The sequence below is a fragment of the Plectropomus leopardus genome, chromosome 14 (genome assembly GCF_008729295.1).
Source record: "Plectropomus leopardus isolate mb chromosome 14, YSFRI_Pleo_2.0, whole genome shotgun sequence".
Lineage (NCBI taxonomy): Eukaryota > Metazoa > Chordata > Actinopteri > Perciformes > Serranidae > Plectropomus > Plectropomus leopardus.
In genome coordinates, this window is record NC_056476.1 from 20067930 (window position 1) to 20083400 (window position 15471).

At 40.7% G+C, this 15471-nt stretch overlaps 2 protein-coding genes across 3 annotated transcripts in view; one reads left to right on the top strand and one right to left on the bottom strand.

The window, feature by feature from the left end:
• The first annotated feature begins 532 nt into the window (after positions 1-532).
• Positions 533-4152, top strand: gchfr (GTP cyclohydrolase I feedback regulator). The gene is made up of 3 exons (XM_042501124.1): positions 533-688; positions 1621-1715; positions 3481-4152. Exons 1-3 carry the CDS (start codon positions 653-655, stop codon positions 3608-3610), a joined length of 261 nt encoding a protein of 86 aa, XP_042357058.1. The 5' UTR covers positions 533-652; the 3' UTR covers positions 3611-4152.
• A 3554-nt stretch (positions 4153-7706) lies between these two features.
• dnajc17 (DnaJ (Hsp40) homolog, subfamily C, member 17) overlaps positions 7707-15471 on the bottom strand; it is a 43952-nt gene continuing 36187 nt past the window's right edge. The window contains exons 11-12 of one of the 2 annotated variants that reach the window (XM_042500967.1): positions 7943-8067; positions 7707-7752 (exon numbers count right to left, since the gene is read on the bottom strand). In XM_042500967.1, coding sequence (XP_042356901.1) covers positions 7746-7752; positions 7943-8067 — 132 coding nt within the window. In that variant the 3' untranslated portion in view covers positions 7707-7745. Of the gene's footprint in view, positions 7753-7812; positions 8068-15471 lie in introns of those variants that run through there. The other variant, XM_042500966.1, reaches the window with a different exon arrangement.

Genomic DNA, 15471 nt, shown 5'->3' on the forward strand with positions numbered 1-15471 from the left:
GTTGAAAAGTTTAGTAGAGGTCTAGTCTTAGCCTAGATGAAAGAGTAAACAGATTCTGTGTATATGACAAAAAAAAAACATTCATAATGTTAACTCAAGGATATGAAGTACTTCTGTTAATTACTTACAGGTTTTATGTTTTTAATATATTTGATGACTATTTTAAAATATGGTCTAAAATCTGGCAATGTCTGGCTGATAAATCTTAATGCTTGGAGACGATGTTGAAATAATGTCTATTGTTCAGTGGGTTTGTACTGTCTTTGGATAAGTACCTCATACAACCCCTGACTTAAAAAGAAGTCACAGAATGATGATACTTTTTTACAGGGGACTCCTGGTTTGAGGACGTATAATTCTGAATGATAAACTAAGTCAGTGAACTCTGCATGAAAGACATTTCCTTTAGACACACTGGCCAACATTTCTCATGTCAACAAACAACTGATTGAGCAAGACTTCATGCACTGAGCAAGCAACGCGGCTGGCAGATGCTGAGAGGAGGCCTGTGATTGGTCCGTGGCGGTGGGTGTTTCCGCATTCCGCACGGAGCTGTCAGCAGAAGCGCGAGTTGGAGAGGGGACCGTCGCGTCTGAGAAGAGACCTCCTCATTCATTCCCAGAGGAATACCGTCCATCGCCAAGGAGCAGGGATGCCTTACATGTTGATCAGCACGCAGATCCGACTGGTGTGTATCCCGCATCTGTAATCGACTCGTGTCGAGCTTTTAGATGAGACGAGTTTGCAGACTTGTTTATTTGGCCGAGCAACACAGCGCGCACTACTAATCAATCAAGGTCGCCACTTGCAGATTATAGTTACGCAGTGGCCTGTAATATTCTGCATGCTGGAAACAACAAACAGTGAAGGCTACAAGCGGAGCAAGCAACCTGCGTTATGTTTTTTTTTCTTTGATTTTGCCATAGTGCCCTCAATGAAAAACACATGTTGCCCAGTTGTCGGCCTCTTGTTGCGCACGTTCATTTTGTTGTCTCGAGCAACCTAATTCTATAGCCTATAAATATCTGATGATCTATTTATAGACTGTGCAGTTATTAGAGATGATCCGCACCTGCCAGGAGGCTTGCAGGTGTAGCCAGTGATCTGCAACCAGAGCTGCACAAAGCAACCTTGAGCAAACTATCAGCTGTATAGTTAAACCTTTGAAACCCAAGCAAATTGGTTTGATTTCTTTAAAAAAAAAAAAAAACATGGGCAGAAGGCAACCAGAAAAGAAAAACGTGATATTTACATATTTTTTTAACAAAAATAATTAATTAACAAGAATAGTTGATTATTATTATTGTTATGAAATTATATTAACAATGTAGTTTTTTTTTTTTTTTTTTTTTTACATTTTCCCCATTTTTTTTGCTAATTCTCCCCTCTTTTTAAAAAATACTTGGTACCTTTAATTTTCTGAGAGTAATTTCCTGTAATTTGTGAGACATTTCTTAAGTTGGTAATTGCCATTTTTCCCCATCTTTTAGAAAGACATCAAAGCAATTTGCTCAGGTTTCAACGGGTCGAATAGCTTTTGAAAGGCGTCTGGACGCAGCACAAGGAAGCTGATGTCAATCCAAGTTTCAAAGGGTTAATGTGCTTAATTATGTTTTAAAGGAGAATGGTCCAACAAATGTGGGAGATGAATATTCTGATCCAGAAGTAATGAGTTACCTCGGAGCAAGGAAAATAACCGTGCTGGGAAACAACTTGTGAGTATTGAAAATGGGGACGGTAAGTTATTTTAGTGGGTGGACATAAACATGACACAAAACTAGTCACAATTAGGCAATATCTCAAGATAGAAAGTAGATATATGTAGGCATAGTTCAGCTTAGAACTTCAGCCACAATAGCACCACGACTTAAAGAGGAACTACACCTGTTTTCAAAATTGACTCATGTAATTCCTATGGTCTGGGAGAGTTCAAAATATATAAATAAACATGATATCTCCCAAATCCAAAAACTAGATTGCTAAAACTTAACTTTGTGGTAGGGTATAAAGTCTGGAGCTGCTCCATGAAAATGAACTGAGACAGATGTTATGGATTAGACAAGCCACTTAAACACTGCCTGTTCAAGACAGGAATACCCCGCTGTTCGGCAGCCTTGCCGTTATGTATGTATGGTATGACTGTTCAATGGGGGGACCAAGTTGTATTGCCCTTGAGCAACACCGGTAGGTAGTAACAGTGCTGAAACAGTCTCCGTGTAAGCAGGACAGCTGGCAGGACAGGACCATGGACAGGATGGGTGTGATGTTTTGATGGCTTGTTATGTGTGTGACCCATTGTGGGAGATTTAGAGAGTAGCTGTCAGCAGGTAATGGCTGACTCAAAAAGGAAGAACAGCGGACATAAATGTCTGCAAATGCGAAAAACAATGATATTCGGACACTCTGTAGTCTCCTGTTTAGAACGAGCTGGCAATGCGAATGTTATACATCACACAAGAGGCTGACTCAGTTGGGTTAAACTTTATGCCCGTCATGCCTCTTTTGGTTAGGCACTGCCAGAACCATTTAAAAATGATACAATGGAGCCACATGATGCTGCCATCATTTGGTTCTATGTAAAAATGCCAAGGAGGCTTAAAGAAGGGATTTCATGCCGGCACACTTTCTGTGTAAAAAGGACTACTGAGAGCACCGAAAGTATATAGGTACATTTTTGGTTATAGAACTGAAAACACTGCAATAGAGTAAAGCTCATTTGGGTATAGAAAAGAAAAAACAAACATTTTGTGGGTCCACAAAATCAGTCATTGTCTATGCTCCAGACTTTATACCCTAATGACATCACAAATTTGAGGCTTCATTCTCTGGTTTCTGGCTTTGACAGAGAGTAGCTCATGTTCACAAATACTGATCGAACTTTCCCTCTCCATGGAAACAGCATAGTGGAATTCCTAATTATGTGGTGTTCCCCTTTAAAAAATGTTCACAGGATGAACCATTTCTATCCTGATTTGATCATTTTTATTGAACCATCTCTTTTTTTTCACAATCAGGGAAGAGTAAACTGTGGAGTCACAGACGCAGCGCTCTGCACAAACGTGCAGAATCAACTCCCAGGTGTACTGTAAATGTGCTCACACAGCGGGCCATATTTCCATATTTAGTCACTTAACACTGGTGTTTCTTTCATTTTGGCAGTTAACGTGTACATATTGACGACAGAGATGAGATCAGGTCACATGGAGGGGAGAAAAAAAAAATCTCCCGATGTGGTTGGGGAAGGCTGCTGCTTTGCAGATTTATAATAAACCATTCAAGCTGATGGAATACAGATCAGGGAAGTGTTGTCATTGGCAATCAGATTCAAATGCTGCTGGGAAATGAACCAAGGTGTGGAAGGAAGTGAACAAGCACCAGAACAATTAACAGCATTCTACTCTCCAAGCAAAGTTTACTGAAAGAGAGAGAAATCCCACATCTGTGGAAAAGTAGGATGACTCTGTGTTTATGCTCATTCAGTTCCGAGTACCATGTGGACGACCCACCTCGGCTGGTGCTGAACAAGCTGGAGACGCTCGGCTTCCGCGTGCTGACGATGACGGGGGTGGGACAGACGCTGGTGTGGTGCCTCCACAAGGAGACGGAGTGATCTGTCATGGAGCGTGTGTAGACTGTATCAAAATACCACTATAAGCCTTTGAAAGGATGAATGAATCGTGCTGAGGTCAACTTTTTTTCTTTTTTCAAACTGAAGTTGTCTCCTCTACATGACACACGGAAAGCTACAAATAAGCCCATTTTCTAGTAAAAAAATAAAGTCTTAAAGTTGAGATTATCCCAGACGTAAGGTTTCAGATTACAGTTGACAGGTCACTAATGTCAGGAGAATATCGAACTACATTCCAGAGATTTTATAAAACACTTTGACCATATTGTTTGCTATTTACTACTAGTGGCCAAGTGGGAGTGTAGGGAGTGAGGGCCAGTTTTACGGTTAGTGTATCACTTGGCAGTAAAACTTAATTAAAGCCTTGTCTTTCAATACAGCCTGTGCAAAAGGCCTCAACCAGTTCTCCCTAACTTTTGTCCAATAAATAAAACACCATGCTAAGTAAGTTTGTTCTTACCGCCCTGTGTAAAGATGCTTTTGTGAGTGTATCATGTGCTTATGATTAAATGATGTAATGTGGATTGATTGTGTACTTATTAATAAAAAAAAAATGCAATTGCTCTGCAAAGCTTATACCCTTCTGATAAAGAGACACTTAACAAACATATATATATGAAAAAATAAACTTATTGTGAGCCCCTGCTGCTTTGTGGCATCTTCCAGAGATGCTGCATGTCCCCAAGATGAGGCACTCACACTGCAGGCACACAGAGTGAAGCAGTCGGCCTGTGAGAGCCAAAAAACGCTGGGTGGTTTCAGTACAGCCCCAGGTCTGCCAGCACATGTCTGGCCAGCCCAGATCACTAACCCACAAACCAGAAACATTGCCAGTCAGCTAACAGCCAAACTCTTACCAGTCCTGCTGCCTCACACATGACTTAGCTTCCACCTCCGCACTTAAGATCATAAGATGTTGGTGCTTCCCAGTTCTGTGACCGCGGGGATTCCAGATAATGTTTGCATACATCAATGTGACAGCTTCGACTTGGACAATATAGGAGAAAAGAGCAGAGGAAGATACTACGAGGATTCCAAGGCTGTGCTGTAATTGTTGATAGGACAGAGCATTCAACAGGCTCATCCTGGTTTGCATGCAGCACAAGCCACTGTGGGCTCAGGGCAGGGTTGGTGGTGAATGTGTTTCCTGTAATTGTATTTCCTCTGTTGTCATTTGGACAGAGTTTGTGTGTTTCTGGGCTTTCTTTTTTTTTTCACATTGCCGGGATATGAAAAAGGCTACGCATAAACAAAACCATGTGATGAGGGGATTTTGCAGGAGGAGAGGAGCAGATGTCTCCCACCACACTGCTCCGCTCCACAGCTGGTCATTGTGTAACAGAGCCGCGGTGAGGCAGCGCAGGAGTGGTAGGGAGATGGATGACTGCGTTGGATGCTGCGAAGCTGCCATGTGGCTCCGAAATAACACAATGACAGGAGAAAGCACCGCCACACAGGCCCACAAATACAGACACAGCATTACGCCATAGCCCCCCAAGGGACAGGAAAATAGGACTATTTGGATGGATGGATGTTCCACAGGCAGAAGAAGACCTTGTTACAAAACTTAGGGTGACCGCAACAGTTTGGCACTGTAACGTCTGACTTAATGTGGGTCACAGAGCGGTAGCGTGTCACTTCAGAGAGCAATACAGAATATCTTCTAGGTATCTGTTATGTAAGCCTATTGTGAAACAACCAGCTTAGAACAATAATAGCTGTAAGGAAATTTGTCAAGGCTAATATCATAGGACAGAACACAGACAGTTTTTGAAGTTAGTGTCATCTTCTAAAATTTAACCTGGTCTACGGCATGTGACAGGATCCATCAGGACCAAGAGTGAAGTGTATATAAAAACAGTGATGTGGCCAGGCTATCTCAAAAACAAGTACACCTTTACTGCAAAATCCTGGCTTATTTTCGCACATCACTGCTACACTAAGCATGAGTAGAGCACGAATATCCATCTTTCATATCATTCATCTTTCATACCATGAAAGGTGCGCTGTTCATGCTTAGTGTAGCTTTAATCATGTGGTAGAAGTTGTTCAGAAATGATTTCATGGCTACTTAATGAAAGCCTTTTAGTTCATGATTAAAACAATAGTTCTTTGCTTACTTAGATGAGAAGATTGATACCAGTCTCATATCTGTCCATTTAATTTGAAGCTGGAACCAGATGCGATTGTATGGGAGGTTATGTGCCAGACAATTTTTTGGCCAGGAACAGTAACTTCCAGGAGTCTCTGGTGGTTGCCTGGCAACCTCACGATGACAACAAGACTCCAGAAAAGTCATCTCTCCTTGCCAAGAAAATGTACAGTACCTAAATTCCTTTCAAGCCACAATTTGTTGTTTTTATAGTTTGGTTTTTGAACAGATTAATAAACTTAACATAACGTATTAATGGGGCAACTTCGAGCTCACCTGGTGGAGTGTGCACCTCCTTTCCTGTCTATCTGAGGCTGTCCTATCATCAATAAGTGGAAAATGCCCCAAAAATAATTAAAAAAAACATATTAATTAGCATATTCCTTATTAATCTCTAAAGTTGCTGCTACCATAGGTGGATTTTTTTTATAGTTGGACAGAGACGAGCAAGCTGCTTTCCAATGTTTCCAAAGTTTTAAAAATTGTTACATGATGATATTTAGTCACCAAGAGGGCCTTTTCTGCATCAGATATTGACGATCCATTTCAGGAGTTCCAGAGCTTTTTGGCGTGTGGCTCCTTAAAATGAAGCCATGCCTACTTGCTACCCACTAATCACAGGTTTGTGTGATTAGTGTGGTGCTCCGCTATGAGCAGTTCAACCAAAGAATGTTTATATCCTCTTGGGATTGCTTATTTTGAATGGTTTTTACAGGAGAGTATTTCACAAGAAAAAAAAAACAAAAATTAGAAGAAAAACTTTTTTTTTAACAAAAACATTTTGTCTTGTATTATTCCTTTAATAATCTTCTGACCGTTCAGATTTATTCTTGACTCCCTAATTGGGAACCTCATGGTTCTACATTATTTTGAACGGCATTATAAAATAATTGATTTGCATGGAGATGACAAAAACCTTGGAATAAAAACCCAGCACTAAATGAACAGCATCGTGCAGTCCACACGGCCTCTCTAGTCTGGAGTAGGGTGTTAGATATATTGTATACAAAGCCCAGGGTACAATCATCTCAAGCACCAGATCTACAAAGGGGAGCCTTCAAATTAGGTTCACTCGTCATCACACAAGGCCACAAGAATTCCCACAAAAGCCTACCAAGTGTTCCTATCTCAGCGTGATTACTGGTTTAACATCCACGTAGTCACATTGCGTGGTCTGCTGTCCGGATTGCCACAACTCCCGACTCGCTTAACAGAGAAACTGAATGTGTATGAAGACACTCGGATGGCTATAATACTGAGGTAATGAGGTGTCACTGCTGACCACACAGATACAAATTACATAATAATTCACAACTTCGATTACATGTGGTGTTGCACGGCTAGTCCCCTCAGGCTCTTTTATAACATGATGAACAAAGACTCACTGGGTCCATTAATATTTCAATAACTTACCAACTAATATATTAGTGCTTAAGGCTGGTGCGATGATTAGATGTAAAAATCAAGAGAGGGACCCCAGAACAATATTATTATGACGCATAAACTAGGAGTACTTTTGAGATTCATATTAGGATTTGTGACACGCTGAGTACTGTATTAAGATATATTGCATATTATTCCTTTTACAACTGGAAATTATGTCTCCTAAATGATCAGAACAACTAATGAGATTATGTGGAAATTAAATCAAATAACTGTTGATGATTTATTCGCTCATCTCAGTTCATTGCAGCAAACTAAATTTTTTTTATCCACCTGAAACAGATGGAACTGCAAACATGCTGCAAGCATGTACCTTTTATTTTGTACAAAAGGTCCAATCTGCAACTAGAATATCTATAAAAGTTATCAAAATATCAGTTGCATCCAAGCATTGAGACAATGTGGTTGCACTAGATAATGTGATGTGATCCCTCCCTGCAGCCTGAGTGTTAGGACTCCTACCTCTGATCCACACTGCAGGAGCCCTCACTTCTTCTCTACTCTGTATCTGCCTCAGTCATCCTACATTCTTAAAAAAGGAAAAGACATAACATGCTGATTAAAACCACAGATTTGAAAAAAAAGTTTCTTTTAAGTGATTAAAAAGATTTATTTTTCCACACAATGTATAACATACAAAACGTTATAACAAAGAAAAAAGAGGCTTTATGAAACTAAAGCCTGAAGCAGGTATTCATGGAATAACTGCAGGCTAGTACCGAGTCCCGGCAGCTTCCTCGTCGTCTTCTCTCTGCATTTGTTCAATGAGCCTCTGTCGCTCGGCGGCCTGCCTCATCCTCATCATCACCACGCTCTCATAGTCGCGCTCATTTGATAGGGAGCCCTGTGGGAAAGGGAGACAGTCACAGAGAGAGGTCACTATGACATGGAGTTTTACAAAGATTGCGTATGATCTGTAAGCACATATCATAATCTTTAGTCCCAATCCTTGAAATTTATGTGTCAATGCAGACAAAGTGAGTAATGTCAGTATTTGAAACTAAGAATTCATAAATTATCTAAAATAAAAAAAATTGACAAGCAAAAAGATTCATGAACAATTATTTAATTTTAAACAAAAGTTGAACAGCAAAACTTTTTTTCCCCTATTTTGATTGATTAATCATTCAGGTCATTTTCATGCAAAAATATGTTTTACATAATTGGAAATTGAATAATTTTGGAACAGTGAACAAAACTCCTGTGCACAGCCGGTGTAATCGTCAGGTACTTTATGACTTTAAAAAGTCTCAGTAAAGTTCTTCAGTATGCGGTGGTTGATTTTGTTTTCCCTTGAAGAATATTGGATTGGACAAAACAGCCAATTGAAAAAATTAGCTTGGGTTTATAGGACCTTTTTTATTATTTTCTGACATTTTTATTGTTTATTTTACTAATGTGATGTTTAGCCTCCGAACAACAAGTGAGAGTTGTGAGCTCATTTAAGTCTGTTTTTTATGATGACTTCAGAGTGGCAGATAAGCTGGTCTCACTTTGGTAAGAGAGATATTTGAATTCAATAGGTGCACAGTTATATTGTTTAGCTTGATCAGGAAAAGATGTGTTTGTTGACCTTTTGTGTGTTTACTTTGTCTAATTATTTGCCCAAAACAGCTAAGAGAGCTTGTGGAAGGTAGCAAACTTACAGCTCTACCACATCTCCCAGCTGAAACTGGCAGGTGTAGGGTGGCACACGTACACAAACACGTGAATATATCAGCAATTTGTAGTTGTCAGGGTTACAGCAGCCAGGTAGAAAATTTAAACATATCACCTATCCCTAACATCAGTCAGCATTGGCCTGTTTTTGAAAGGTTACTCCAGCAATTTAGCATTGCACTTCCATAACGTTGGGGGACTCAAAAGTGACAGATTAAAACTATAATAATCAAGATCTAAGCAGCAGAGGCTGGGACATCTCGACTTTTAGTTCCAAGTGTGGGTCAAGCTCCAAGACCCTCGGATCCTACATTTCCCATAATGCAGCCACCAGAACCTTTTCATCAGTTAGTCTGACGCGTCATGTCTTTCAGAGTCCTCTCCTTCACTTTGTTTCATAAGTATAAATTTGTAGTCTCCAAGCCAAGATAACCCTGATGACATCACATTAACTGTGTTCACGGGAGTGGAGTGGCCTTTTAATCAATATTCAAGGAAAATTTCTAGTGAGCCATTACACTGGAAGGGAGTCATAAAAAATCCAAAATGCCTGTATTTTACATCATGATGACTCGGGGCAGCACATGGAGCGAATGACACCACTGTCACCGTCCACTGTATGTTTGCTTTCACGACAAGGCCTGTGGGTACACAGCCGAGGACAGGCCGGCTTGTACAGATGCTCTCATCTCAGTTACCACCAGCATGATGGCAGGGTGAACATGTATGAGACAGCTGCCCACGGAGCAACTGTGACAGGGTAATTCCGCTGCCTGAGGTCATTAAACCCCAAAATGAGGGCTGGGATTAAGCCTGGCAGTCGCCTGGCCTCTTACTGTGTGTGTGATTTCTTTGAAGGGCTTGGATGACGACGGCGAGAGATTTTCTTACTGTGGGGGGAATCGGAGAGGGCAGCCACTGGCTAATGGCTAATCAAGCAGGGGTGGAACACGGGCCAGACGTCTTACACACACAGGTCACGATCTGTGCGGTCACAAATGCCACACACAGGCCAGCACACACAAGAAGAGGAACTCTACAGAAGGCACTTTTAAAAAAATGCACCTACGATGATGCTTATATTTGCATTCTTATATAACACACACACTCACAGAGACAGAGCGGAGGGAGGCCATGTGTCCACAGAGTAAGCCATTGTTTTATAGGATTATATCCAGGAAGTCTGCTGGGCCAAGGAAGTGTCCCTTTAACAAGACAGTGAGCTGCAGGAGAGAGAGCCAGTGAGTGTATGCATGAAGGACTGGGCGAGTGAGAGGTAGGTTTTTGTCAATGCGTTCGCTGAGCTAAGGCATCTGGAAAACATCACGGGGACTCCAGCATCCATGTGCTGAGAGAAAGAGGGTAAGTATGGAGGAAGAAGAGAAGAGAGGGTCGGTGAGGGGAAGTTTAACCCCCCCCTTCCACCCCTGGATTGAGGAAAGCTGCTATTATCATTCCAGTAATGTGAGCTCAAGCCCTTGTCTGACACGTAACTCTGAAATATCACGCAAACGCCATTAGGTAAATAAACAAGTCTTGCATCTTCAAATTAAACAAAACACAAGCAAGTATACAAGCAGGCTTCCTCTTCCTCAGCAAAAACATCTCTACTCTTTCCTGCCCTCTACTGGACACTACACCAAAGTGCACCTGAAAAATATCAAGTCAGAATTGGTCTAACTTTGCGCCAGTGATTCCCAACTGGTTGGTCGCAGTCAGAAAGTGACTCGCGACCACGTCAAGTTCGTGGAAAACACATTTCTTTTTAAGTACAGGGAATTTGCTGCATATAGTTTTGATTTTTGAAGTGCAGTGTCCTGCTGTAGAGTGAGGTTTTTATTTTGTTTTGTTTTGTTTTGTTTTGTTTTTTTAAGAACAGTAATTATTTTATTGGGCTATTCTTGGTATTATGTGGCCTGTTTGTTTGTTTTTTCAAAAATAAGACTAGGCTTAAGGGACTGTTCTTTATTTATTAGAGAAGGGGGGTGGCTGGATTTTTTTTTGTACCCTTGCCAAAGCTACAAATTTTTTTACGTGAGCCTCACTGAGTGACTCTGGGAAAATGCATTAGGAATTCGTCCCATACGATGTGTTGAATGATGATGGTCAGAAAATTGAACATCCTATGAAAATTTCTGTTTTTACCGTTTCTGGTGGTGATTTGTATTCTGGCTTGGGTCAAATGCACTAAGTGTTTGTCCCACGTTATGTGTTCAAGGAAAGTCAGAATTTACAGGTTCTCGGTGTGATAAATGGTGTCTTTGAAGTTGTTTTCTTTTAAAAACGTTGCCTTTTTTTCCTACAGAGGTCTGGGCTAAGCCCTAAATGTCTTCAAATCCTAGAAATGCCCCTGGTTAATTGCACTTTATTCTTGCAATATGTTTTATTCCTTTCTGTTTTGAAGCCCAGGTGTTATTTATAGTTTGTGAAATAGAATCAAATATGTGGTCATTTCTTGTTTGTGCAGACCTTGAACTAATAACTAAAGAGAAATCTGGACCCAGTGGCTGGGCCAGTTTGGAACCAGTGTTCTACACGGTGTGGTCAAGGGTGGACTGTACCAGTCTAATGATGCAGGGGAATTCTGAGCATTAACAGGTGCTTTATGGGCAGTGTGACGCATTTCTTCTCAGGATGAGGGATGTTTCCTTGCCTCGGGTGTTAACTTACAATGTACATGTTTAGCCAGTGCATCACTCTGTAACCAAACACTTGGTTGTGTATGCATGCGTGCGTGTGTGCTGCAGTAACACTGGGGCCCCGGGTGAGTAGGAAACCACAGAACACAAACAACTGGCCCCCGTACAAAGCCAAGAGAGGAGGGCACGAGGCCGCCGCAGAGGTAGGATGGCAGTAAAACACACACACGGCACGCTCACAAACAAGCAAAGGACTTGCTATGTGACATCAGCACATGGCCAGGCCTCCAACCAGCACACCCCAGTCTGACCTCGGGCCAGTTATGACATCATGAATACCACCAGTGCTGTGAGTCAGGCGGCAACACGCACACACTCTCACACTCCTTCCCACACACAGCAGGAGGCATCACGAAGCACAGGTGGCCACTGTGTTCCCTCGACACAAGTTGTCAGATCAGCTGCACATTACACCATTCCTCTGAGTGTGTTTGTGTGAGATGTGTGTGAGAATGTAAGCATGTGAGCACAAGTGAATGAGTTTGTGAGGAAATGAAAGTGTGAATGCAACTGAGAGGGAAGAGTGCGGACTAGGGTAGCTACAAGATGCCACTATCTCTACAAAATAGGAAATAAAGAGAAGACTTTTTTTTCTAGCAAACTATCAGAAGCACAAGAAGGGATTTTTTTACTCTTTCATGAATTAAAAAAATAAATAAATGAATTAATAACTTGATTAATTAATTGATAAAAACACTAAAAAGAGAAAAGAAACATAATTGATGTTGGGCATTCAGGAACACTGAATGGTTTGAAGCCTTATTTAATTTCGACTTTACATATGTATGTGTGATAGATATGTGTAGAAACAGATGGGGCCCTGTGTCCATCTGTGTTCATGTTGTGCTTATTTATGTGCATTTTCTGAGAGCTTACAGAAATTGATGACTGGAAATCATAGGGGTAGTGCAGCCAGAAGTTTAAGAGAGACACGACAAAGACATTTGTAACATTTGAGATGTTACTTCGCTTGGCACAGGGACAAACGATACTACATAACAACTGGGAATAGAATGGATGTGAATTAAATCAAACATGAATTGGATGGTAGTGAAAAAAAGTAGTGACAGACCGCTGCCCTCCAGTGGATATGTTCATGCCAACGTAAGGGATGCATGAAAGTACATGGGCAGAGACAGTTTCTTGTGTTTGATATGAACGTATCTATTTTCATATGTCAAGGGAGTAAAAATGAGCTTGAACAGTCACAAGATCTCAGAGCAGTTAATTTGTTGCATCCACACAAAGACCACATCAGCTGAAGTCCCTGTCTTCTGTTAGTGTAATTCATTGATGCACCTAAACAGGAAACCACACAACTACAGTGCCATCCAGAAAGAGAAGACACACAAAAAGCAAGAGAAAAAACAAGACCTTATTTCGCCTCTCTGCTTTTTTTCCTTTTCTTTACTTGTTCTCTAACAAATTAAAATCAGACAGCACAAAGCTCATGATTATTTTGTGATGTGTCGTCAGGAACATTGCTGTTGATGCTGGCTCTTAAAATTCTGTCTCAGTCTGACTAGAAACATCGACTCTATGCCTAAAATATAGATGTGAGTATATATGAACACAAGGGAGCAACAGAATAAACAAGAAAGCCATACAAGTATTTAACCTCAGACAAAAAGCTTTACGTTTACATCTCCCTGAGAGTGTTTGGTTTAACAATGCCTTTTGGCTGATTTTAGAAACTAAAACTACACTGTGGCCTTGTTTACACCTGATACTATCTAGCAACCTGGGTGACTGGATCACAAGTGGAAAGCTCAAAGTACAAATATGAATGCACCCAATGCTTCCTCAATGCAACTTGAGATCAGATCACTTTGACCCCAGTAAATGGTCAGTTCAAAATCTGCCCAGTTAGCAGTCCTAACAAACTCACACCGACACCGAAACGGCTCGACTCTGTTGTTAAACTCCTTAGTAATAGCTGGGTAACATTAGCCATGTGATGTGATTGGGTACCCACATCTCCCGCATTATGGGACTCATAGAGCATGCACACTAGAGACTGCAGCAGCTAACTTTCATCAAAAGTTTCGTTTGACTTTCGGTTTAGCACTCTGCTAACTTGACTGGGGATCAAATAATTTAATCTTGTAGCTCAGCAAGACTTTCAAAATGTTTTTGGAACAAACGTGACAAATCATGAAAGTTCATTTTGCGGGGGACTTTATGCTCCAAAAAATGTATCCATTGATTCACAGACATTTCTTTCCTGATGCAAGTCAATGGGAAAAGTCTCTCAGGGCCCCATGGCATCACATGACAGACCCCTACGGTGAAAATCCACTTTTGGCCACTATGTTAAATTGGCGTCAAAGCCTGGCACTTTTACTCAAGCTTGTTATATTTGCATATAAAGTGGGAAAGTGTGATCTGATCACAAGTGGTCGCTTGAGATGAATGTGGAGATACATTCAAATGCCAGGTATGATGAGACAGAGCTATCCACTTGTGATCCGATCACCCAGAATGCATGATAATACCAGATGTAAACAGGCTCTGTAGTTAAGTTTAAATAATTTCTTGTTGATATACTTCAAATTTATACCATTTCATGCTTATTGTCTCTTAACTTTGCAGCCTGAGAGGTTAACAATTTGTATTTGATAACTGGATTGCTCATTAACACCATCATCCATCAGATATAACTAACTGGATGGTCACAGAGCCAAGAAGAGACTTCACAGACTTTTCTGCTAAGAGAAGAAATGTCTTCTTCTCAACAGGCCTGCTCTGTGGTGCCGGCTAACATTTCTGCCTCTAATGCACTCTCATGAAGTTAATCAAGGAGCTATTTATCTGGAGCGTGTGTGGTGGTGCGGTGTGTTTTCCTATATGTGTGTGTGTCACGGACCTATGCAGTAGTTGATTTATGAGAGGCGAACACTTATTTAAAAATCATTTGTGTGGTGTGTGTGTGTGTCTGTGTGTGTGTCTGTGTGTGTGGGTGGGTGGGGGGTGCCTATCGAGCACTCCTGCTAACTCAAACAAACAGGCAGCAGGCAGGAGTACTGCACATGCAACGCTGGAGCCAAGGTGAAATTCCTCTGCAGACAAAACTCAAGCTTTGTAAATGTTGGGGGGATTAGTCATCATTCATTATAAGACTCGGCAGACATAAAACCCCAAAGGTCTGGTCTATTATACTGTTTTTGTTAGTGAAGGACAAACACTACACAGAGATTAAGGCCCAAATCTACTTCCTGTATTCAACCCTTTAAATGCACATGTACTGCAAACATCTGGTTTTTGAATCCAACTCCAAGACAAGACCTTTTTTTTATTTGACAGCAAAAACAAAATTATATCTGCAGATGTATTCTTTATGAATACATCTGTAGATCATTGATTGTGAAAATTATTATGGATGCAAGCTGCAGAATTTACAGACATCCCTCAAACTGCACTAGGAGAGATAATTACTGTATGTAAAATGCAAAAAACAAAGTTGAGTTGCAGTAGAAAATATGCTTATTTTCTCAAAGTTCTGCTGCTGGGTTTTTTAATTAATTATACACACAAGAAAACAGGCAGCTCAGCTTTTGTTAATCATTCTCCAAAATTATGAAATACTCTTCCAAAAGCTATAAGAAAAGCGGGCTTGGTGAAAGACAGCTGAAAACCTTTTTATTTAGTCTGGCTTCTATTTTATGTAATTTTAGTAATTATTTCACATCAGTTCTCTCATTAGTGGCCTCTGTCCTTTTTACCTGCATTTTTATATTCTGTTTATCATCGACAGTCTAATATTGTTGTCCTTTTGCGCTACATTTTTAATTGTGAAGCACTTCCCTTGTTGCATCCCTGCATCCCTTGTTGAAAAGTGCTCTATAAAAATAGTTTATTATAAGTTTAATAAATGACAGTCAGAAAGATAG